Source organism: Ursus arctos, unplaced genomic scaffold (assembly GCF_023065955.2).
Source record: "Ursus arctos isolate Adak ecotype North America unplaced genomic scaffold, UrsArc2.0 scaffold_8, whole genome shotgun sequence".
Lineage (NCBI taxonomy): Eukaryota > Metazoa > Chordata > Mammalia > Carnivora > Ursidae > Ursus > Ursus arctos.
The window spans coordinates 35,306,710-35,330,619 of record NW_026623100.1 but is presented as its reverse complement, the minus strand read 5'-3'; the positions used below and the strand labels follow the sequence as shown (position 1 = coordinate 35,330,619).

Here is a 23,910-nt window from a genome sequence, read left to right as displayed (position 1 = left end):
CTGTTTGATCATTTCTTCTGCATTCATTTAGCACCTGATGCATGCAAAGTACTGATAAAATGTTTTCAGAATATAGGAAGTAGAGATGTTTAAATTATCAAAGGTAGATATTGAAAATCTCATGTATTCATTATCTCCATGTTTATATTCTATGATAATTTAAAAGTAATAGCGTTTTCTATTTGCTTCATATATATGAATATATATAGCTGTTGATAATGAGTTAACATACTATTTTACTAAATTCTCTTATGGTAATTTTCAGTTGGTTCTTGTGAATTTTTAAAATATAAAATCATATTACCTGCAAATATATATAATTTACCTGGAAAAGAGTAACTGATAGGGCGTCTGGCTGGCTCAGTCGGTAGAGCGTGAGACTCTTGACCTCAGAGTTGTGAGTTCAAGCCCCATGTTGGGTACAAAGATTACTTGAAAAATAAATAAATAAACTGTTCAAAAAACAAACAGTAAAATGCTCCAATGGGTGGGGACTTCTTAGAAATTATATGAAAATGTCTTCTCATTTCTTTCATTTAACAATCATTTACTGAACACCAATTTGCATGGACTTGAAATTTCTGGGTTTTGCGGAGAAAAGAAAGGATAGCCTAGTTTGTCAAATGATAGGTGAGAGTAAGGTATATACAGAAGGAAAAGCCTCATCTTCAGTATGTCAGCTGGATGAAATCTTTGGCATGTCCTCCATACAACATAATCATGTGCTTTTGTTTTAAAATATAAAAAATATATATGCCATAGAAATCTTTCCATAGCCAGTACTTACTGAAGGGGGAATCTCTATAAATACTGATTATAGAACTATTTCTGTGGTAAATTAAGTGAAAAAGGCTCATTTGTGTAAAAATTTGTGTATTTTTGGGGGGTATGTGTGTTCCTCTCACAGGGATAAGCAAAAAATTTGCCGTAGAGTTTCCTGTTTGGGGGTTGGAAATGAGGGGCAAATGGTGGGCAGCTGCTCACAGTATTGTGCTGCTTGAAGTTTGAACCTTGTAAATGTATTATAAGTTTAAGTAAATGATTTACCTCCTTTAGTGTGATAACTCAAGGTTCAAAATAGTTAAATGCCAGAGATATAACACTTCAAAAATACAGGCGTGAATGGTGGGAGAATATATATGCACTGGAGTATATACTAAGGTTCCGTTAACCTTCGATTTTAGTGTATTGCTTCTATGTTAGGACTGTCATTTGCCAAAGATGAGTTACTGAAACACTAGGGTACTTTTTGTGTAAGAATACCTTAGGGGGGAAAAAAAAGAATGCCTTAAAAAATAAGCCATTAGGAGAGCCTGACTGGCTCAGGAGTTGTGAGTTCAAGCCCCATGTTAGGCATAGAGAAATTTTTAAGAAAAAAAAAAATTAAAATGAGCTATTAAAAGTTTTTGATAGTGTGATATGTATTTTAGAAAGGTTTTTCTTTGGGGCGCCTGGGTGGCTCAGTCATTAAGCGTCTGCTTTTGGCTCGGCATGATCCCGGCGTTCTGGGATCAAGCCCGGCATCAGGCTTCTCCACTGGGAGTCTGCTTCTGCCTCTCCCATTCCCCCTGCTTGTGTTCCCTCTCTTGCTGGCCGTCTCTCTCTCTCTCTGTCAAATAAATAAATAAAATCTTAAAAAAAAAAAAAAAAGGTTTTTCTTTAATAAACAAAATATTTGAAATAGATATTGTATCATTTCTTAATGGCTTCATGTGAAGTTTATGACCATTGGTTATTGTGCCAGTTCCTTCTGGCTTTTTAAAAAATACATGTGTTTGTAGTTAACACCAGATATTGTCAGACTTTTTTTTTTCTGGGTTCCTGTGTCTGCTTACATTGGAACTGTCTCGTTATTCTTCACTATGAACTCTTACTATGGAGATATTTGCTATAACAGTTTGCAACCATTTTACCCAAAATTTATTTTCCAAATCAGAAGTCTGCCTTAAAAATGTTTACTTGGCTTGCAAGTTTGGGTAAGAGAATGTAGAATGCACTGCAATTATCTCAGCTGTTCACATAGTAACATTGTATCTTGTTGTTATTGATTGATTGGAGAGAACATGAATGGAGGGGAGGGGCAGAGGGAGAGGGAGAAGCAGACTCCCCATAGAGCAAGGAGCCTGACTTGGGGCTCAATCCCAGGACCCTCAGATCATGACCTGAGCTGAAGTCAGACACTTAACTAAGCCAGCTAGGTGCCCTGGGATCTAGTTATTTAAATGTGTTGTACAGAGCCATCTAGGTGCTCAGATGGTTAAGTGTCTGCATTCGGCTCAGGTCTTGATCTCCAGGTTCTGGGATCAAGCCCTGCATCTGGCTTCCTGATCGACGGGGAGTCTGCCTCTTCCTCCCACTGCTCTTGCTTTCTCTCCCTCCCTCTCTCAAGTAAATAAATAAAATCTTAAAAAAAAAAAAATGTGTTGTGCAGTATAGCTTTCATCTTCCTTTCATGAAGTGAAAATGTCTTCTAAGAAAGGAAATCTTGTGAAGAAAGTGAGTAAGCCTAAGAGGTCCGGAAAAACCCATATATTAGAAAAACTTGGAAATGGTAAAGCATATTGAGAGGTGAAAAGATAAAATCTCTGCCATGTACATATCCCATCTACTATTTATAAGGGTTTTTTTTTCCTGTGAGATGAGAATATAAAAATTATTGATTTCAAGAGCTTTACTGTTAATCATAGCATAATATTTAGGAAAGGTAGAAAAATACTTCATACAATGGGTTGATAGCCACAGTTAGTGTGAGTTCCTTGGAAGATCGATATATAGGATATTAATGTTTTGTGCTATGTTGGGGAAATAGGCTTTTGTGGACTAGGAACTAATTTTTCCATTTGAGATTATGGTGTATAGGTCCCTGCTATATAAAAATCACTAATGCATAGAGTCAGCAAAGAATATCTGTATGGCCCCTGGTGTCAACCAGAGATGGATTTGAATCCTAACAGCCATCCTATGGTAGGTTAACTTTGAGGAAGTAATTTATTTTCCTCAGTTTACATTTCAGCGTCTATAAAATTTGTTTTATGTGATTGGCAGCACTCTGGTGTGGCGAAGTACCCCAGCCCTAATTGTGGTTATCCTTCACTCTCTTGCCTCTCTTCCCATGTCGGGCATGCTACAGGCAAACTCCAGTACTGATGGAACATAGCTTTTCTGCCTACTCTGAAGTAATGAAATACTGCTAAAGAAGAACTGACTCAACTGGTTTCGCTTCTAAATTAATGGTTACAAATGTTAAATGAGTGCATGGTACTATCTTTGCAAACCTGTTTCTTTAGTAAGTTTGAGTTCCCATTCTTTGTTAAAATTGTTTCATGCCCCCTCCTGTCTCCTCAAATATTCCTCGCGCCTTTCTCCATCGTCACCCTAAAGATGACAACCTTCATGCTTTGAGAAAACAGAAGCTATACAAGAATGCCCTCAGCTTTCAACCACCTTCCTCTTCCTGTTACAGTAGAAGAAATGTCCTTTCTGTGCAAGGTCAAACCACTGAAAACTGGGATCCTACCTATCTTGCCTTTTCAGGGACCTTGTTCCTGTGCTTAATCATTTTTTTCCCTTTATTGAGATATAATTCACATACCACAAAATCTCCTTGTTTCGTGTATACAGTTAAGTTGTTTTTAGGATATTCACAGCTGTCACAATTTTAGAATATTTTCATCCCCCCAAAAAGAAACTACATACGCATTGGCAGTCACCGTCCTTTTCCTTCTACACCTTCTCTTCCTCAGCCCTGAGCAACCTTTTTTTCTTTTTTCTTTTTTTTTTGAGGGGAGGTTAAGGAGGGAGAGAATCTTAAGCAGGTTCCACGCCCAGTGCAGAGCCCCACACAGGGCTCGATCTCATGACCCTGAGATCATGACCTGAGCCGAAATCAAGAGTTGGACACTTAACTGGCTGACCCACCCAGGCGCCCCAGCCCTGAGCAACTATCAATCTACTACTATATCTACTCTTATTAATCTACTACTATAGATTTCTGTGTTTTGAACATTTTCTTTCTATAAATAGAATTGACTAATATGTTCTTTGCTGTTCTCTTGTCCTGTGTCATCAGTCTTTCCCTCTCCACTGGATCATTCCCATCAACCAAAAAACATGTTCTATGTATTAATCAAAAGCATGTTGGGGTACCTGGCTGACTCAGTTGGTAGAGCATGCAACTCTTGGTCTCAGGGTCGTGAGATCAAGCCCCATGTTGGGCATGGAGCCTACCTTAAACACACAGACTTGACCCCATATCCCTTTCCTACGTATCCCCCCATTTCTCTTCCATAATTCAGAATCAAACTTCTCAAAAGATTTGTTTCCATGTGCTTCCACTTCATGTCCCGTTCACAATAATACACACACACACCATAAAAAGTTTTTTCCCTCTTTTGTGAGTAGTTGTATTTGTTTTGTAGGGCTGCTGTATCATAGTACCATAAGCTGAATGACTTAAAACAACAGAAATTTGTTCTCTTCAAGTTCTGGTGGTAGAAGTCCAGAATCGAGGTTGTCATCATGGCCATGCTTCCTCTCAGGGCTCTGTGGAAGAACTCTCCCTTGTAGTTTCTGACCGTTGTCAGCAATCGTTGGTATTGTTGGTATCCTTGGCTTGTAGCTACATCATTCTAGTCTCTGCCTTATTTTTCACATGGCCTTTTCCCCCCAGATGTGTCCACATTGTCTTCTCATTCTTCTTATAAGGTCATCGGGTCATACTGGGTTTAGGGCCCACCCCAATCCAGGATGATCTCATCTTTTTTTTTTTTTTTTTTTAAGATTTTATGTATGTATGTATGTATGTATGTATGTATTTGAGAGAAGAGAGCATGAGCAGGGTGGGGAGGGGCAGAGGGAGAAGCAGACTCCCCTCTGAGCAGGGAGCCTGATGTGGGGCTCGATCCCAGAACCCTGGGACCATGACCTGAGCCAAAGGTAGACACTTAACCGACTGAGCCACCCAGGTGCCACAGATTTTATTTTAGAGAGAGCATGCATGAGTGAGGGTGGGGGCAGAGGCAATCCTGAAGCAGACTCTCTGCTGAGCATGGAGCCTGGCCTTTCAGGGCTTGATCCCACAACCCATGTGATCACAACCTGAGCCGAAACCAGGAGTTGAACACTCAACCTTCTGTGCCACCCAGGAGCCCCTAGGATGATCTCATCTTAATTAACACATCTATAAGGACCCTATTTCCAGTTTGGGTCACATTCACAGTTGGGAGCAGGTGGTAGTTGGGACTTTATGTTAATTTAAGGGACACAATTCAACCCACAACAATAAATATGTCCTGGAATTCTAACTGATAGGTATGGTAAACAATGTTTCTTTCTTTTTAAGAATATGCATTTCCTTTTTATGTGTGTCAAGAATGGCCTTTAGCCTTGAATTTGCCTGTTCTTTCATTCTAGATTAAGCCCACATATACACAAGCAGAATTGAACCCCATTTACTTTTTAGTCCACTGTAAGCTGGCTTTTGTTGTCACTCTGTATCAACACTACTTTTTTCAGGTTTACCATAGATTTCTACTACTTTGGCTCTGTAACAGTACACTCTTGTGGGTTTCTCCTTCATCACTGGGAACAACTTAGGCACCTTCGCTAGTAATTTTTTACCTAGTTTTCAGGTTTTGCTCTCTTTCAGGATGTCTTCTTTTCTCTCTAGTCTGTCTTTGTGACTCTGAAGTCCATATCTCCAATTCAGTTTACTTCTTTGTGCTCCATACTTACTAACAAGTGGTTTTCATTTAGATGTCTTACAGACATCTCAAACTTGCTGGGTTTTAAATGGAGTTCTTAGTTTCTTCTTCAAACCTGTTTTCCTCCTTTTGCATTTCAGTAAATGCTAACTAACACTGTCCTCCCTAATACCCAAGAAGGAATGTAGGAGTTATCTTTGATTTCCTCCCCTTTTACTTTGTATTACCAAAGCTCTGTTGAATCTTTCCATAGGTTATATCCACTGCTATGGGTATTGCTTTAGTCTCAGAATGTCTTTTTCCTCTTACTAACCCATCTCCCTAAACCATTCTCTTCCCCTAGTGCTAAGAATGGACTTGTTAAGACATAAATCAGATCATGACAGTCTCTTACTTTAAATCTTTTATTGGCTTTTTATTATAGGCACCCTTTTTTAGCTCACTAGATTCCACTAAAACTAGTTGTCTTTGACATGCCTTTTTGTTGTTGTTACTGTTGTTTAAGATTTTATATATTTATTTGAGAGAGCACACACAAGCAGGGTGAGGGGCAGAGGGAGAAGCAGACTCCCTACTAAGCAGGGAGCCAGATGTAGGACTCAATCCCAGGACTCTGGGATCTGTACCTGAGCTGAAGGCAGACCCTTAACCTTCTGAGCCACCCTGGCATCCCCAACATGCTTTTTTCAGATACATAACAAACTCTTTCCTGCCGGAACACACTTTACAATGCTTTTCTCTTCACCAGGGTCTTTCTTCCCTGGGGTTTTGACTTGCTAGCTCCTATTCCTCTCAGTTTCAGTATAAATGATGTATTTTAGAGAGACCTTCCCTAATCATGCTGTCTGAAGTAGATCCCAAAGCCCATATTCTCTATGTCATCCTTTTGTGTTTTTTTAAAGATTTTTAAAAGTTTTTTTAAATGTATTTGAGAGAGAGCACACAAGCAGAGGGATTGGCAGGCAGAGAGAGAAGCAGGCTCCCCACCAAGCAGAGGCTCCTTCCCAGGACCCCGGGATCATAACCTGAGCCAAAGGCAAACATGTAACCAACTGCGCCACCCAGGTGCCACCATCCTTTTGCTTCTGTCATGGCATTTCCCACAATTTGTGATGAGTTTGTGGCCCCAAAAGAATGTCAGCTCTGTGTCAGCAGAGACCATGTCTGTCTCATGAACCGGTGAATCCCTAGCACTTAATGGGCTGCCTAGAACATTATAGTTATTCAGTGTTTACTTGTTGGGTGAATGAGAAACCAAATACTGTCACAAGTTTGTTGGATTGTGTAAAATGAGATTTTCATCCATAATAGTCTGAGTTATTACATGAACTTTATAATAGCTATCTTAAGGGCTTTGGGGCTCTGAACTTTTTTCAGGTAATTAGCATTCCCAAAGTCTGATATCCAAATAAAGATAATTTAAAAGCATCATTGCATTTTAGGAAACATATCGTATGTTGGGTATTTTATAAAGCATTTTCATTCAGTAGACATTTTTGAAAAGCAACTGAATTTTCTCTGCTGCTAATAGTCTTTCAACATCAACTAATGGTGGCTTCTTTGTCATTTCTAATGTGCGGAACAGGATGCCGAAAACGCCATTCAGCAGATGGGTGGCCAGTGGCTTGGTGGAAGACAAATCAGAACTAACTGGGCAACCCGAAAGCCTCCAGCTCCAAAGAGTACATATGAGTGTAGGTGTATTGGAGAAGAAAAGGAAATGTGGAATTTTGGAGAAAAATACACTAGATTTTAAATGTTAGAGCTGTTCCCGGAGACTTATTGCAGAAATAGATGAGAAGCAAATCAAGACTACTGTTGAAAATGTACTTAGTTTTCATTTTTGTAATTTTAAATAATAAAAGATATTGTCTCTAATGTTAAGTCTCCTATTAAATAGAGAATATTGAGTAATTTTTTAGACATTCTTGGGGGAGATTTAATCCTCAATCAGATGTATTATGTATTATGTAAGCATTTTGGTCAAGGTAAAAATTACCATTACAGCAGTAGTTGATGCTGCTTTTCTCTTTCTGAATATTTTATTTAATGAATTTAAAATATTAAACTCTTCCCTCCCCAGCAAACACCAAACAGCTATCATATGATGAGGTTGTAAATCAGTCTAGTCCAAGCAACTGTACTGTATACTGTGGAGGTGTCACTTCTGGGCTGACAGGTATGGGAACCTTACCTGTGTGGCATTTTGAGGCTATAATTTTTTAACTGAAAAGCTTAATGTCTGTAGGATTTTATATAACTTGGTGTGGTTTCTTTTGATTTTTGTCTAACAGAACAACTGATGCGTCAGACTTTTTCACCATTTGGACAAATAATGGAAATTCGAGTCTTTCCAGATAAAGGATATTCATTTGTTCGGTATGGGTGGTTTTTTAAAAAAGCTTTTTCCCCAAAAAATCATTTTGAATATTTAACTTAGTATTTTTTTTAAAATTTACCTTGGTTGTAAAAAAAATAGAAATTTCACTAGCATTTAGCAATATTTGCCACTATGTTTTAATGGCTCCCTCCTTAAAACCCCAAGATCAATAAAACCATTCTCAGTTAAAAGAAGTTTCTCCAGAACTACAAGATTTTTGAAAAAAAATATACCAAAGAAAATACACCATCTTATTCTTTTGTGTGAAGTTCCTGTTTTACCTCAGTCTCAGCTTGATTTTTAGAAATGGGTTTATTCATAAGTACTTTAAACAGTTTATATTGGTGATTCTTAATATTCTTTTCAATAGGTTCAATTCCCATGAAAGTGCAGCACATGCAATCGTTTCTGTTAATGGAACTACCATTGAAGGTCATGTCGTGAAATGCTATTGGGGCAAAGAAACTCTTGATATGATAAATCCTGTGCAGCAGGTGAGAGGTTCTTGACTTTGCACAGTAATTGCTGGGCTAAAAATAGGTTATTTTAAAATGAAATTATTGATAATCCTTGTTAATAGTTTCTAGCTAAAATGATAATATATAAGGGCTCTTCCTACATGTATTATACTTCTAGAGTGGTAGTTTACCTAACAGGGTATTCAGGCTTTTTTCTTAACACTTGGTAGATTTATTCACATACTATTTGGAGAACTCACAAGCATGTTTGACTCAGTTAAAACAAAAGCTATAAATATATTTATTTAGAGTCTTGGCATTTTTTCTAGATTTTGCTGCTTTTGTTTTTCCAGGCAGCTTTACTGGTTCAAATGTGATCCCATAAAGCTCCTCTATGAGGAGCTGCCTGGGGTGGCTCAATCAGTGAAGCGTCTTACTCTGTTTTTGTTTGTTTGTTTGTTTTAAGATTTTATTTATTTATTTGACAGGGAGACAGAAAGACAGGGAACACAAGCAGGGGGAGCGGGAGCGGAGAAGGAGAAGCAGGCTCCTGGAGCCTGATGCGGGCCTCAATCCCAGGACCCTGGGATCATGATCCGAGCCAAAGGTAGACGGCTAACCAACTGAGCCATGCAGGCGTGCCTTGTGTCTGACTCTTGATTTCGGTTCAGGTCATGGTCTCAGGGTCCTGAAATCAAGCCCCGGGTCAGCTCTGTGCTGGGCGTGGAGCCTGTTTAATATCCCCTGCCTTGCACATTCTTGCACTCTCGCTTTAAAAAAAAAAAAAAAAAAAAAAAAAAAAAAACTTTCTGTGAAGAAACTATAAGCGGAGCACCAAGATAGGAATAAGAAAATCCTAAACTATGTAAACTGAATATAGGGATAAGTAATCTTTTCTATCTTCCCTATCTAGTTTAATTTATAAAACACTTTAACATTGTACTGAGTTTGATATTTATTACTGGGACATTATCTACTGCCTTACAAAGAGTGTGCCATTTAGAGCATCATGTAGTTAGAGCAGTATAACCTTACTTTTTTTTTTTAATGCATTCATCTTATAAATTCTTGTTTATCTTTTTATTTTAATTGCAATGATGGCCCTATGTGTTACGGCTACATATTTGTGGTACATTAGGACTGTGTGTATACATATAACTTCAAATAATACTAAATTACTTGTTATAATTTTACTTAATAGCAGAATCAAATTGGATATCCACAAGCTTATGGCCAGTGGGGCCAGTGGTATGGAAATGCACAACAAATTGGCCAGTATATGCCTAATGGTTGGCAAGTACCTGCATATGGAATGTATGGCCAGGCATGGAATCAGCAGGGATTTAAGTAAGCATATTTGCTTTTTTCCTTTATTATTAGCCTTTGAAAAGTTAAGAATTTAGGAAGAGATTTTAAGTAATTAGTAGGTAATGTGGTCCTCTGTCTAAAGCAATTTTTAGCCATTCAAGGACTTAGTTTAGAGCTGTTTTTAATTTATAATTTTAAGTGTATTTCTTTAAAAATTTGGAAATATGCTGCTCTGAGACATAACCAGTGTTAAAAGAATTTTTGGTAATGCTTGGTAATGAATCAACTAATATTTAAGTAAGAAAATGAGAGCTTAATAATTGCTAAGCTTTTTACGTGACTCATGATCATTTGGCCATTCTTGGATATGGTTGTTTTGATGCTAGTTGTTTTTATTCGTTAATGCGTCCTCCCCCCACCCCCCCCCGTGCTGTAGGGTTTATTCACACATTGTTATATGGATGCTTCTTTATACACCTTGAGTTATGAAATTTTACTAAATTTTTGAAAAAGAAACTAAAAATACTTTGCAGTTTTTATTTTAAAAGAATCTGGTTTTTGTGGGGTATCTGGCTAGCTCAGCCGTTAGACCATAAGACTCTCGATTTTGGGATTGTAAGTTTGCGCCCCATGTTGGATGTAGAGTTTACTTAAAAATAAAATCTTTAAAAAAATAAAAGAACCTTATATTTGTAATGTTGAAAAATATTATGAGCTTACATATGCTAATAATTGTTTTAATTTTTTCTTTGAGTAATAGAAGTGGTAGTAGTCTCTATTGTGCCAAATGATCGTGTTTCTTTCAGATAGTGGTTTGTTCAATGTACGTCTAACCCAGATGCACAGTTTTCCTTTCTGAGATTAGAAATGACTTTTTTCTGAATTCAAAGGGGATAAATGTTCACAGGTACAGGGTTTTTGTTTTTGTTTTTAAGCTATATTAAACTAACAAAATTAAACTGCACAAATTAAACCTATGAGGATGCTTGTTTTTAAGAGAAAAAGCTTTTGTCTTCACTTTCCCTGGCGTAACCATTACTCTTATATTTGGGTTTAAGTAAAAGTGTTTTTTCCACGTATATGTTATTTTTTCTTGGTATTGCATTTTATTTTAACCAATGGATTTTCCCCTCCTCTCTGCTTCTTTCACATTTTCTACCAGTCAGACACAGTCTTCTGCACCTTGGATGGGACCAAATTACGGAGTGCAGCCACCTCCAGGACAGAATGGCAGCATGTTGCCTAATCAGCCTGCAGGGTATCGAGTGGCAGGGTATGAAACCCAGTGAAAAAGGACTCCATAATCTAAAGCCAGTGGCTTGAGGCTACAGGGAGTGTAGTAAAGCCGTTGTTTACTTAAAGATTTATCAAATCAGTCAGTGCAAATGTCAGATACAATGTATTTATTTAAAAGATTCATTTTTAATCATGAAATTACTTATCATCCACATTGTTTTAAAAAGAAACAAGATGCTGGATGTCTGCCAATTTTTGCCTTCATTACCTTTTTTGATAAAGTTTCTCAGATCCTTGTTTCAAATACAAATGCAGGGATTGCTGCCACTTTTTTAAAATTAAGAGGCAGAAAATTGCACAATGTTGAACTTTTTTCCACTAAAGTAGTGTGCAGTTCTAGTTTGCATTCCTGATATGATTTAAAACATGTAATATAAAGATGTTAAAAACAAATGAAGAACCAAAACTGTGCAGAGTCTAGAAGTTCTTTGTAATCTTCAGCTTGTGCACAATTCTGTTTTAGGGTTTTTTTGGGTTTTTGTTTTGTTTTGGTTTTTTTTAAGGCATTGTTTGAACTGTCCCCCATATCCACTGTTTTCCCTTTGGGGTTTTAAAATATAAATTATTAGTTTACATCATTTTTGTAACTACATTTGTCACAAATTTGTCTTGCCTTATTGAATTTCTGTAAAATATACTTAAATGGGGAAAAATGATGTTCACTTAGATTGAAAACTTTTCTCAGATGGATTGATAATTGCATTCATTTTGTGTTTTATATGAGAAGGTGCCTCAAGAATTCCCTCTTGGATTTGTTTAAAGGATTTTTATCTTCTGTGATAAACTTTGCTGTGTACCAGGAAATATAAAAACAAAAACTTGCTACTAAAGAAAATCTCTGAAATGTGAGAAGTTCTTATGAGCCCGTGTTAATTTCATGTGTCAACGTCTACATTTACATGTATTTTTTCATTCTGTAAAATGTTTAAGCAATTTAATATTTTGCACAGTTAGCAAGCTTTGTATGTCATTTCCTTCTTAAAGGCGTCATGCAGAGTTGACAGGAGATTTCTAAGGTTTTAAGTTGTTTGCATGTGAATATCAAATACACACTTTGGTAGTCTTTGAATACAAAATCATCTGCTCTTGTTTTTCAAGAATTTTGAGACACAAAGTTGTATGTAAAGGAATATATTAATTTGCCATTTTCTAGTTACATTTACTCAAAAAGAGTAAATCAACTTAATTTTAAAATGTACAAATGATAGCTGTGAAACTGTAGAATATCCTATATCAGGCTTGGAGTTTGTTGTGAACTTCATAATTAGCCTGAAGGACCAGCCGGGCAAAGCATTTTTTAAATGTTCAGAGGCCAAAAGATTTAAAAAAAAACAACAAAAAAAAAACAAAAAAAAAAACCTTAAAATCCTACCTCCTTAAACAGCCTTCAAAGAGGAGAATCCTCAGTGCAATCATTATTTTGATTCTTTTGGTACCTGTTTTCCTGGAGTTCCCAATTTTATTATTTTGGGGTGGCTCCGAGCATTTAAGAGGTTTAATCTTTGATGGCATTGTTCTAGTTTTGAAATTTCTAGTACATTTCAGAGTCTCTTAGAAGAGTTGTGGGAGATTTTTGTTTTTGTTTTCAGTGAAAGTCACAAACTTTCTTCTTCCTTTACTCACAAAGGGGAAGAGTCCCCAGTATACATATTTGGATGGTTCGTTGTTTTTAAGACCTTCAGAGAGCTCCTAGCATTTAGCAACAGAAAAGGCCTGTGAAATCTTAAGTTTCCTGGCCTTGTCTCTTCCAGGTAGGAGCAAATTAAGCTGGTCTCTAAAGCCAATATTCATGTAAACCAGAGCCCAGGAAAGACAGCTCATAAGTGTATAATTCTCTGGAGCTCAATTCTATGCAGTTGTACTGATGTTTCATTACGTCACTGTGTATTTTTAAGTGTTGATACATTAAAAGTTGCTTTATGGAAGATGAGTTAATTTTTTAAATCCTTTGGAATTTTATTTACTTGTTAACTTCTACAGATCAGGGCATGCAACCAGAAGCAGCTTAAATGAAATACTCAAAAAATAAAATATCAGGAAGCTATTTTTAGATTCTTCTGGTTTATGTTTCTATTTTAGGACCCTCATTATTTTTCTTACTCAAAAATATTTTATTTCCTGTACATCTGTGGACTGCAGGGTAAATTATTTGGGCATAAGTAATTTAAGTGAAAGTATAGTTTTTCCTTCATTTTGACTATCTCAAGTAACACTTTTTATTAGCCAGTATATTTTCTTATTGCACAAATCTTAAAGTGTACATTAACTACTTTTTGAGAAGAAAGTGGTGTTTCTCAAAAAGTTACTACTGAACAAATTGACATTTCAGGAGCATTGCTAACTTTGGTTTAAATCTTACTCCTACTGTTAAAATCATTTAAAGATTTTTTAGTCTAAAAATAATACTGGTATTATTATCAGGTAAGGAAATTAAAGTTTTAAAAATGGTTTCGTTCTCTGAAATATGCATTCAGATTTTACTATAAAATACATCTGGTACTGTAAAGAACCTGAAGTGATTCACACTTAATGGGTCGTTAATCCAGTATTCTTTGCCCTGACTGTTTGGATATTAAAGTTCCTTTATGTTTTCTATAACCTGTGGGATCTTCTTGCAGTGATTATTGTGTGTGAAAGATTTTTCTTTTTGGTCTAACCATATTGTTATATTCACTCAGGTATTTGTTAGATTTTTCTTTTTTTAACCTTATTCCAGAAACCACTGTTTGCATTGGATTACTGTTTAATACCACAAAGAATTGGCATTCTGTAGATTTAATTCATTATGGAACCAGGATCTCATTTTCCTTGTTGATACTATCTCCCTGTTGAAAATGAGTTCCGCATTCTAGTTTTAGTCTCTTGTTTCGTCCCTGTGCTTGCTTGTCTTCCTTCTGTATGTGTTAAGAGTTCAGTTGATATTTGAGAAGGCAGTTGGTAGGGACTAGATTATATATACAAAGAGAGGTTTACTAAGTGCTGTGGGGTGCTTCTGAGGTTACGGTTAAATTGGAAAAGTAAGGTGTGTTTGTAGGAATTAAAAAACAAACCCTTTAGAGGCACCTAGCTGGCTCAGTTGGTAGAAAACATCTAACACTTGATCTTGGGGTTGTGAGTTCAAAACCCCACTTTGGGTGTAGAGATTACTTAAAAAAACAAACAAAAACCTCTTCAGTGAAAGATGATTTGTAAAGACAAAATCTTTTTTGTAGAGGGTTTCATTTTTTCCTGTCACTGCATTTTGACTGTTGTGTTTAGAACCTACCTTCTGTTTACCTTCAAAACAACACATTTTAATTTAGGAGCCTTAATAAAACGTATATGAATGTGTCTCAGTTGAATAGGATGTTATATTATGGCCTCTGAAGTTGGAAGTGGCTGAAGTTCTGATAGCAATTCAACTAAAAAAGGAAAAAGACATCCGACAAGGATTACTAGGCTAGGAATAGGGATTAAGTACAGTTTTACTAATATAAGGTAAATGAGATTCCTAGCTCCTTATCCTTGTTCAGCTCTAGGATTTGGAGGATCCTTATATGGAAAAAATAAGAGTAACTTATCTTATGAACATCATCTTTTTTTTGAAAGAAAAGACAGATGCTGACATTTGAGGGTCCCCACCAAGAAGCCAGCTGGCCACAGCCCCCTACAGTGGAGAATGCCAATCCGCAGGCCCTGCCCATGTACACAAGTCTTCCAAACAGGTGTTCAGTGCTTCACTTTTAAAAAAAGACAGCTAAAGATCACCAGAAATTGGGCACCTGGATGGCTCAGTCAGTTAAGTGCATGCCTTTGGCTCAGGTCGTGATCCCAGGGTCCTGGGATTGAGCCCCTCATTGGGCTCCTGGCTCAGGAGAAAGCCTGCTTCTCCCTCTGCCCCTCCCCCTGCTCATGCTTTCTCTCTCTCTCCCCCACCCTCTCTCAAATAAATAAAATCTTTTTTTAAAAAATCACCAGAAATTGAGGAAAACTTTGTGAAAGATCTAAACAAAAAGCAATTCTCAAGAGTCAAAAAAAACTTCTAAGAACTGTAATAGCCTCAGATAATAAGAAGATACTCTGAGAAATTAGAACAGGATACTAATAAAATGTTAGAAGAAATTAAAATATGAATACATTTAGTGAGAATATTAAAAGACAAGGAAATGTTCTAGAACAGAAATTAAAAGTGGAGGGGGAAAATAAATAGGAATCAATTCAGGAGGTTTAAATACAACCAATAGGAGTTCCAGGAAGAGAACTGAGAAAATAAAGCAGTGGTTGAAATTTATTAGAAAATAAAATTTCCTTGATAAAATTATGAGTCTCAAGATTGAAAAAAAGCTATTATTAAATTAGCACAATAAATATGAAAGACCCATAGGAAGGCACATTACCATGAAATTTTAGGACACCATAGAATAAAATTTACCAGAAAGCAAAAGAATTGAGAATAATACTCAACAGCAACACTAGAAACTAGGGAATCTGTGGGGTAGTGTCTTCAAAAGTTTGAATTATATATCCAATGGTATTTTATACACACATATGCACTCTCATGGGTGACCATAGAATAAAGACATTTTTGGACGTGCAACTTAAAAGATTCTCTTCACTGGTTCTCAGTTACTGGATAAACTCCACAAAAATGAGAGCAAATAAAAAAATGTGTCTAGGGGCGCCTGGGTGGCACAGTCGTTAAGCGTCTGCCTTCGGCCCAGGGCGTGATCCCGGAGTCCCGGGATCGAGCCCCACATCAGGCTCCTCCGCTATGAGCCTGCTTCTTCCTCTCCCACTCCCCCTGCTTGTGTTCCCTCTCTCTCTCTGGCTGTCTCTGTCAAATAAATAAAATCTTTAAAAAAAAAAATGTGTCTAGAAATGGGACCCAGCATGGGAGTCCTGGATAACAGCTGTGAAGCAACTGGGCAGCCAGTCTAGATTGATGGTCAGAGGGCCCAACTTGATCATCTGACAGATTGGGCTATGTAGATAATTACAGAATGAGCCATTTTACGGGAGGGCGGAGGATATAAGAAGACTCCAATGTCAGAAGAAAATCGGGCAAGTGAGAAAAGGCAATTGTCGGGAAAAACATCCTACCAAAAGGGAAACATTCCCTTCCTGGGCCAAGTACGTGTACTAAGATACTTAAAAAGTTTTCCTGAATTACATTAATAAATATTTGTAGTATTCCACAGCTTAGAATATTGTTGGATTTCCTCTGCTTATCATCTGTTTCAATCATTTGTTCTTAGTTCTTTTTATCTTTTTGTTTGCTTTTCTCATTTCTAATCTCTGTTCTTAACATGCTTCCTGTGGTTTCCAGACTCACTGTGCTCCTTTTAATTTAGTCATTTTTTAAATAATTTTTTTATGTTAGTCATCTTACAGTATATCCTTAGTTTTTGATATAATGTTCCATGATTCATTATTTGTGTATAACACCCAGTGCACCATGCAATATGTGCCCTCCTTAATACCCATCACCGACCTATCCCAGTCCCCTACCTGCTCCCCTCTGAAGCCCTCTGTCTGTTTCCCAGAGTCCATAGTCTCATGGTTCATTCTCCCTTCTGTTTACCCCCCCTTCATTCTTCCCTTCCTTCTACCGATCTTCCTGCTATTTCTTATGTTCCATAAATGAGTGAAACCATATGATAATTGTCTTTCTCTGCTGGAGGAGATTATGCTAAGTGAAATTAGTCTTTTTTTTTTTTTTTTAAAGATTTATTCATTTTAGACAGAGATCCAGAGAGAATGAATGAGGGGAGGGGCAGAAGGAGACAGAATCCACAAGCTGACTCCCTGCTGAGCATGGAGCCTGACGTGTGGCTCCCTCAGACCCTGAGATGACCTGAGCAGAAACCAGGAGTTGGCCGCTCAACTGACTGAGACACCCAGGTGCCCCCTAGTCTTAATTTCTGAAGTGGTTTTGTCATTTTCTGTTTCCTAAATTAAAACCAATTTCTGTTTTACTTCAGGGACCTATCTTCCCTGAGTTCTTGTTTGGTTTTTGTTTTTTGTTTTTTGTTTTTTTTAATTCCAGTAGAGTTAGCATACAGCGTTTTATTACTTTCAGATGTGCAATATAGTGATTCTGCAGTTCTATGCATTACTCAGTGTTCATAAGATAAGTTACTCTTAATCCCTCTCACCTATTTCACCTATCACCCCACCCACCTCCCCTCTGTCAACCATCAGTTTTCTCTCTGTAGTTAAGAGTTTGTTTTTTTGGTTTCTCTTTTTTTCTTTGTTTTTCTTAAATTCCACATGTAAGTGAAATCACATATGGTGACATACAGTCAAATCATCTGTCTCTGATTTATTTCACTTAGTATTATATTGCAGATCCACCCATATTGCTCCAAGGGGCAATATTTTATTCTTTTTCATGACTGAGTAATGGTGTGTGTGCGTGTTTGTAAACCCCTCATCGTTATCCATTCATCTACCGATGGGCACTTGAGCCAAATACCATAATTTGGCTATTGTAGGTAATGCTGCAGTAAACCTAGGAGGGCTTATCTATTTTTCGAACTAACGTTTCTGTATTCTTTGGGAAAATACTTAGTAGTAGGATTACTGGATCATGTGGTAATTCTATTTTTAATTTTTTTTTTTAAGATTTTATTTATTTGACAGAGCCAGCGAGAGAGAGAACACAAGCAAGGGGACTGTGAGAGGGAGAAGCAAGCTTCCCCCCGAGCAGGGAGCCCGATGCAGGGCTTGATCCCAGGACCCTGGGATCATGACCTGAACCGAAGGCAGACGCTCAATGGCTGAGCCACCCAGGCGCCTCTATTTTTAATTTTTTGAGGAAACTCCATATTGTTTTCCCACAGTGGCTGCACCAGTTTGCATTCCCATCAGCAGCTCATGGGGATTCCTTTTTCTCCACCTTCTCACCAACAGTTGCTTCCTGTGTTTTTTATTTTCGCCATCCTGACCTGTGTGAGGAATTCTTGTATTTCATAGCTGCATTTGCTTCATTAGTTTTGTTTAATTCACATTAAAATGTTGGTGTATTATCCTTAGCTGCTTTGTGGGAACATTTTTCTTGTGTGTTTTCTCCAGGAAACTCTAGGTAAGTTTTTCTATTTCATATTTTTAATTAGAATGTCTGCACAAGTGTGTGTTTATTCCTTTCTATTTACTTGTATTTGAAACCGTTAGGAGAATGAAGGAGAGGAAACCCGTCCAGTTTTCTCACCTCCCTCCTCTGGCCACAGTGAATTCTCTCTTTTGGGATGTGACTCCCCCCCCCCCAAGATTTTGTTTATTTGAGAGAAAGAGCAGGAGCAGGGGGAGCAGCAGAGGGAGAGAGAGAAGCAGGCTCCCTGCTGAGCAGGGGACCCAATGCAGGGCTCGATCCCAGGACCCTGGCATCATGACCTGAGCCAAAGGCAGTTGCTTAACTGACTGAGCCACCCAGGTGTCCCCAGGATGTGACCTTGCCCAGAAGTTCTGTGAAGGCTTTCAGCTCCCTGGGTTCCTTCATCTGCTACATTAAGAGACCTAATTCCTGCCTTTCAAGGAGATCCCCTAACTTGCTTTCTGAAAGACCTGTAGACCCCCGGGCACTTCACACATCTTACTTCCCTACTGCTCCCAGCACTCACACACTTGTTCAGTCCTCACGCAGGTTCCACGCAGTGTGGCTCTTCTCAGAGTGAATATTAGCAGAGAGAGATCTGCCACCACCAGCCCACTCATCCCATTCTTCCTGCACTGCATTCTATTGGCCTCCCATCCAGTACTGCTCAATGTGGAATTGGTAAGTTTTCTCTGCCTCCTTAGTGTCACCTAATACAGTGTTTGTGGGGTCAGTGGTCATATGTTTTCCTTTGCTATGGTTTCTAGGAGGGGTGAAAAGATCCAGAACCAGGCTGCTAACATGTTTCTACAGAAACAGAAGCCCAAAAGAATCTTTAAAAGAAGTAATCCGATTGTGACACACACACCCCCTCCACCCCTGCTTGAAAGTCTTTGCTTCAAATTGCATTTAAGATGTAATCTAAAATCTTTAATAAGGGGGGTGCCTGGCTGGCTCAGTGGGTAGAGCATGAGACTCTTGATCTTGGAGTTGTGAGTTCAAGCCCCAAGTTGGGTGTGGAGATTACTTAAAAGTAAAATCTTTAAATAATGTGGTCTGTATTGCCTTCTGTGCAATCTTCCAACTTCATAGCAAGCCATTCTCCACTCTCCCATAAGCCCTTCTGCTCCACACTCATCTCTAAGTTTCTTGAATAAGTAAACACTTTTGGTCAGGAGACAGAGACCAACACTAAAAATTTGAAAAGGAATTTTTTTTTAACATTTTTATTTATTTATTTGACAGAGCACAAGCAGGGAGAGCAGCAGAGGGAGAGGGAGAAACAGGCTCCCCGCTGGGCAGGGAGCTCGGACACTGGGCTGGATCCCCGGATCCTGGGATCATGACCTGAGCTGAAGGCAGAAGCTTAACTGACTGAGCCACCCAGGTGCCCCAAAAAGGAAATTTTAATATAAATAGTTGCTAAATAGTAAGAGGTGGTTAACTACTAAAAGGGGTAAAACAAGGACTGTTAGTTAAAGGGATCCGGAAGTCGCAGGTGAAAATAAAAGCAGCTACTACTTACAAAACAGTGGACAATGAAGGAACTAGGGGTTTAGGAGAGCCCTGAGATTCTGACCTCTTCCGAGGGGACTTGGTTACCACAGAACGTGCAGCCTGGTGAAGAAACATGCCAGAGAGCATGGGCCATAGCTGTCCATAGACATCATCTACTGTTGCCAGAGAACATGAACAGGCTCTGTAGCAGTGGTCCACCAGGTGGGAAAACAGCTGGTATCGCCAGATGTAGCAAATAAAAGCAGTCCGAAATAGTGCATGGAGCATACTTACACTAAAAATTATTTTTTGTTTAACTTGGTATTCTGTATATCTGTCACTTCTAGAAACATCTGTAAGCTGCTCCAGCTAAAGCTGCCAGGGAAGCAGCTGCAGGCTGGGGAGAGTGTAGTCTGAGGATGCAGCTAGCTGGGACAGGTCCCAAAGACCCCTGAGGGGAGCGTCAATGCATCTTCCATATACTCACTGGGCCACTGGCTCCCACACTGAATAAAAAGAGAATTAGCACCCATAAAGGAAGTACTTTCCCATCACTATCCCCTTCCATTGTTCCCGCAGTGCCCTCTATTGACAAACCCTAACATTGAGCCAACTGGCAAAAGAGATGTTTGACGAAACAAGGCAAAGAGGGGTGGGGTGGGGACTGAGACTCCTATCATGTGGCCTTGCCACCTGAATGCCTTTTGCCTGCTTTGTCTTCAGGTCTCTTAAATGTCACTTCCTCTAAAAGGCATTCCTTTACCCACAATCTAAATCATAAGTCAGTAGCTTCTCAAACCATCTTATAAAGCTTTTCCTTTATTCCATTTGTCATAATTTTTAATACAGTTGACCCTTGAACAATATAGAGGAGCACCAACCCCCTGCACAGTTGAAAATCTATGTATAACCTTTGACTTCCCCAGAACTTAACTATGAATAGCCTACTGTTGATTGGAAAACTTACCAGTAATATAAACAGTTGATCAACACATGATTTGTATAAATATTACATACCTTTTTTTTTTTTTTTAAATAGGCTTCACACCCAGTGTGGAGCCGAATGTGGGGCTTGAACTCACAACCCTGAGATCAAGACCTGAGCTGAAATCAAGAGTCAGACACTTAACCGACTGGCCACCCAGGCGCCCCTATACTCTGTCCTTACAATAAAGAAAGCTAGAGAAAAAAAATTTTAAGAAAAACATAACGGGGCTCCTGGGTAGTTCAGTCAATTAAGAGTCTGCCTTCGGCTCAGGTCATGATCCTGGAGTCCCAGGATCAAGCCCCATGTCAGGCTCCCTGCTTCTCTGTCTGTCTCTCCCCCACTCCGCTCATGCTCATGGGTGCTCCCTCTCTCAAATAAGTTAAAGAAAAAGGAGTTGTAAAATATATTTATAGTACTATACCATATTGAAAAAAATCTGCGTATAAGTGGACCCACACAGTTTAAACCCATGTTCAAGGGCCAACTGGTAATTATTTGTATGATTATATTTTTAAAACTTGTGTTCTTCAAAATAAACAAAAAAACTTGTGTTCTTCACTAAACCAAAAGCTGGCAACCATCTTCAACACTGTATATGTCCAGTACCTGCTAAATAATAGGTGCTCAATATATATTTGTTGAATTTAATCAATTAAACTGTTATCTTGTACAATTTGATTTTGACCAAATGGCTTTTCTACCATGTGCTGATGGTACGACCAACTAGAGTACTAGGTGTGAGGTGATAAGAGCTAAAACTAAAAGACCGAATCAGGGCCAATTCTTTATACGATGCCAAGTAATTTGAACTTTTTTTATCCTAAAAGTCCAAGGGATCCATTGATCTAATTTGTGTTTAATCAAGTTATCTCCCAGGCTCCTGGCTTGAGCAAGCAGATGGATGGTGGGGCTAGTTACTGGGGTGGGAAAAGGCAAAGGCGTAGTTTGTGAGGGTGAGGCTAGAGGCTAGTTAGAGGGCAGGAGAGGAGTTCCAGCCTTCATCATGCAGCTTGGACATGAGTGACAATCAGAAATAACCAGTAGGTAATGATAAGGAATTTAGAAGGGAGATCCAGGCTGAATATAGAGATGACAGTCATCAGCATTTAGGGGATAATTCGAAATCCATGGAATGGAAATCACCCAGAGGGATGCTAAAGTGAGAAAAACTCAGGTCCATCAGTGTTTAAGGAAGCAGAGGCAGAGGCAGAGAAACTTGCAACGGAAACTGAGAAGGAGCTGCCTGATGAGTGGGAAAAATACAGGGGGTCCTTGATGTTGCAGAAATCAAGGAGGAAAAGCTTCAAGGAAAGAGTAGTAGTCAAGTCAAATACTGCAGGAAGGAAAAATATAAGAAGTGTGAAAAGAAAAACTCCACTGGGTTTAGCAATAAGGAAGTACCTTTAAAATGAGCATTTTCAGTGAGGTAGTGGGTGCAGAGTGTGGACTACAGTGGGTTAAGGAGTGGGAGGTGAGAACAGTTTAGTTCTAGTTCGTGCAGATGGGCTTCCTGTTCATTTGGCTATAGAGAGAAGGAAAGAGAGAGAGGAGATGGGTTTAAGAAAGCAATAAATCTCAATACAATAAACTATGAATAAATTACAAAAGTAAATGACCACCCAAAAACAACCCCACCATTCAACCATCTGTAAGTATACAACAAAAAATACTCATCTCCTTTTTATATAAAAAGTAGGAACTACCATTAAAGAATGTGTTTTTGTGCGGGTATATACTGTTTCTCTAGGATACACAGAAATTGAAGGATGGGGGACACCTGGGTGGCTCAGTCAGTTAAGCGTCTGTCTGCCTTCAGCTCAGGTCATGATCCTATGGGATTGAGTCCCACATCAGGCTCCTTGCTCAGCGGGGAGCCTGCTTCTCCCTCTGCCTGCCACTCTCACCGCTTGTACTCTCACACTCTCTCTCTGGCAAATAAAATCTTTACAAAGAAAAAAAAATTAAAGGATGGGTGAAAGAAACATGAATTGTAAAAATAGTATTAAGTAGCCCTCCTAAAAGACTACCATTTTACACTCTAACCAATGATGTCAGAAAGTACTTAATTCCTCCCACCTTTACCAACTGCTGATTGTTGAGTTTTAATTTTTGCAGCAACCTCATGCATGTAAAATGATCTCTTTAATTGTATTACACCAGTCCAAGTAAAGTTAATCAGTTTTTCCATGATAATTGGCTATTTGTATTTCTTTTCTGTGACATAATTGTTCATATTCTGTCCATTTCTTGATTCGATTTTTATTTTTATCAGTTAGCAGGAATCCTCCCCACTTGCTAACACAGGGTCTCTCAACTTTGGCACTACTGACATTTTAGGTCAGATAATTCTTTGTTGTGAGGACTGTCCTGTGTATTGTAGGATCTTTTTTCCTTTTTTTTTTTTTTTTTTTTTTTTTTTTAAGATTTTAAGTAATCTCTACACCCAACCTGGGGCTCCAACCAACAACCCCTGAGATCAAGAGTCGCAGGCTCTACTGACTGAGTCAGCCAGGTGCCCTTTGGGATCTTCAATAACATCCATGGCGTCTATTCACCAGATGCCTGTAGCAGCACTCCAAGTTGAAGAACAATTGCTTTAGAGAATTAGTTGGTACTGGCACAATCATAAACACATTCAGGCATTGAAGCCCTACAGTATTAATAGGTGATCATACAGATGACCCAGGATATAATGATCATTTTAGAAACATAATCGAGGGGCACCTGGGTGGCCCAGTTGGTTAAATGGCTTCATTCAGCTCTGGTAGTGATCCCAGGGTCCTGGGATCCAGCCCCTTATTGGGCTCTTTGCTCAGCAGGGAGCCTGCTTCTCCCTCTTCTTCTGCAGCTCCCCCGTTTTGTGCTCTCTCTGTCAAATAAATAAATAAAATCTTTTTTAAAAAAGATTTTATTTATTTGGCAGAGAGAGAGATAGCCAGTGAGAGAGGGAACACAAGCAGGGGAAGTGGGAGAGGAAGAAGCAGGCTCCCAGAGGAGGAGCCCGATGTGGGGCTCGATCCCAGAACGCCAGGATCATGCCCTGAGCCGAAGGCAGACGCTTAACGACTGAGCCACCCAGGCGCCCCAGTAAATAAAATCTTTAAAAAACAGAACAAAAACACCTTACAATCAAAGTGGAAACACAAAATTGGAAAAAATCTCGTGGAAAAGTGTGCTGCTCTCCCCTTACCTCCAGTTTGAGAAACAAC

The 23,910-nt window shown here is 38.6% G+C and overlaps 1 protein-coding gene across 8 annotated transcripts in view; it reads left to right on the top strand.

Moving 5' to 3' along the window:
* The window catches only part of TIA1 (TIA1 cytotoxic granule associated RNA binding protein), a 32,618-nt gene extending 18,876 nt beyond the window's left edge, over positions 1–13,742 (top strand). For 5 of the 8 annotated variants that reach the window (XM_026483506.4, XM_026483493.4, XM_057309150.1 and 2 more), the window contains 6 exons: positions 7,288–7,396; positions 7,786–7,881; positions 7,997–8,081; positions 8,453–8,576; positions 9,742–9,887; positions 11,011–13,742. In XM_026483506.4, the coding sequence (XP_026339291.1) occupies positions 7,288–7,396; positions 7,786–7,881; positions 7,997–8,081; positions 8,453–8,576; positions 9,742–9,887; positions 11,011–11,137 (687 nt within the window). In that variant the 3' untranslated portion in view covers positions 11,138–13,742. Of the gene's footprint in view, positions 1–7,287; positions 7,529–7,785; positions 7,882–7,996; positions 8,082–8,452; positions 8,577–9,741; positions 9,888–11,010 lie in introns of those variants that run through there. The other 3 variants (XM_026483499.4, XM_026483512.4, XR_003312349.4) reach the window with 2 other exon arrangements.
* Positions 13,743–23,910: the final 10,168 nt, after the last annotated feature.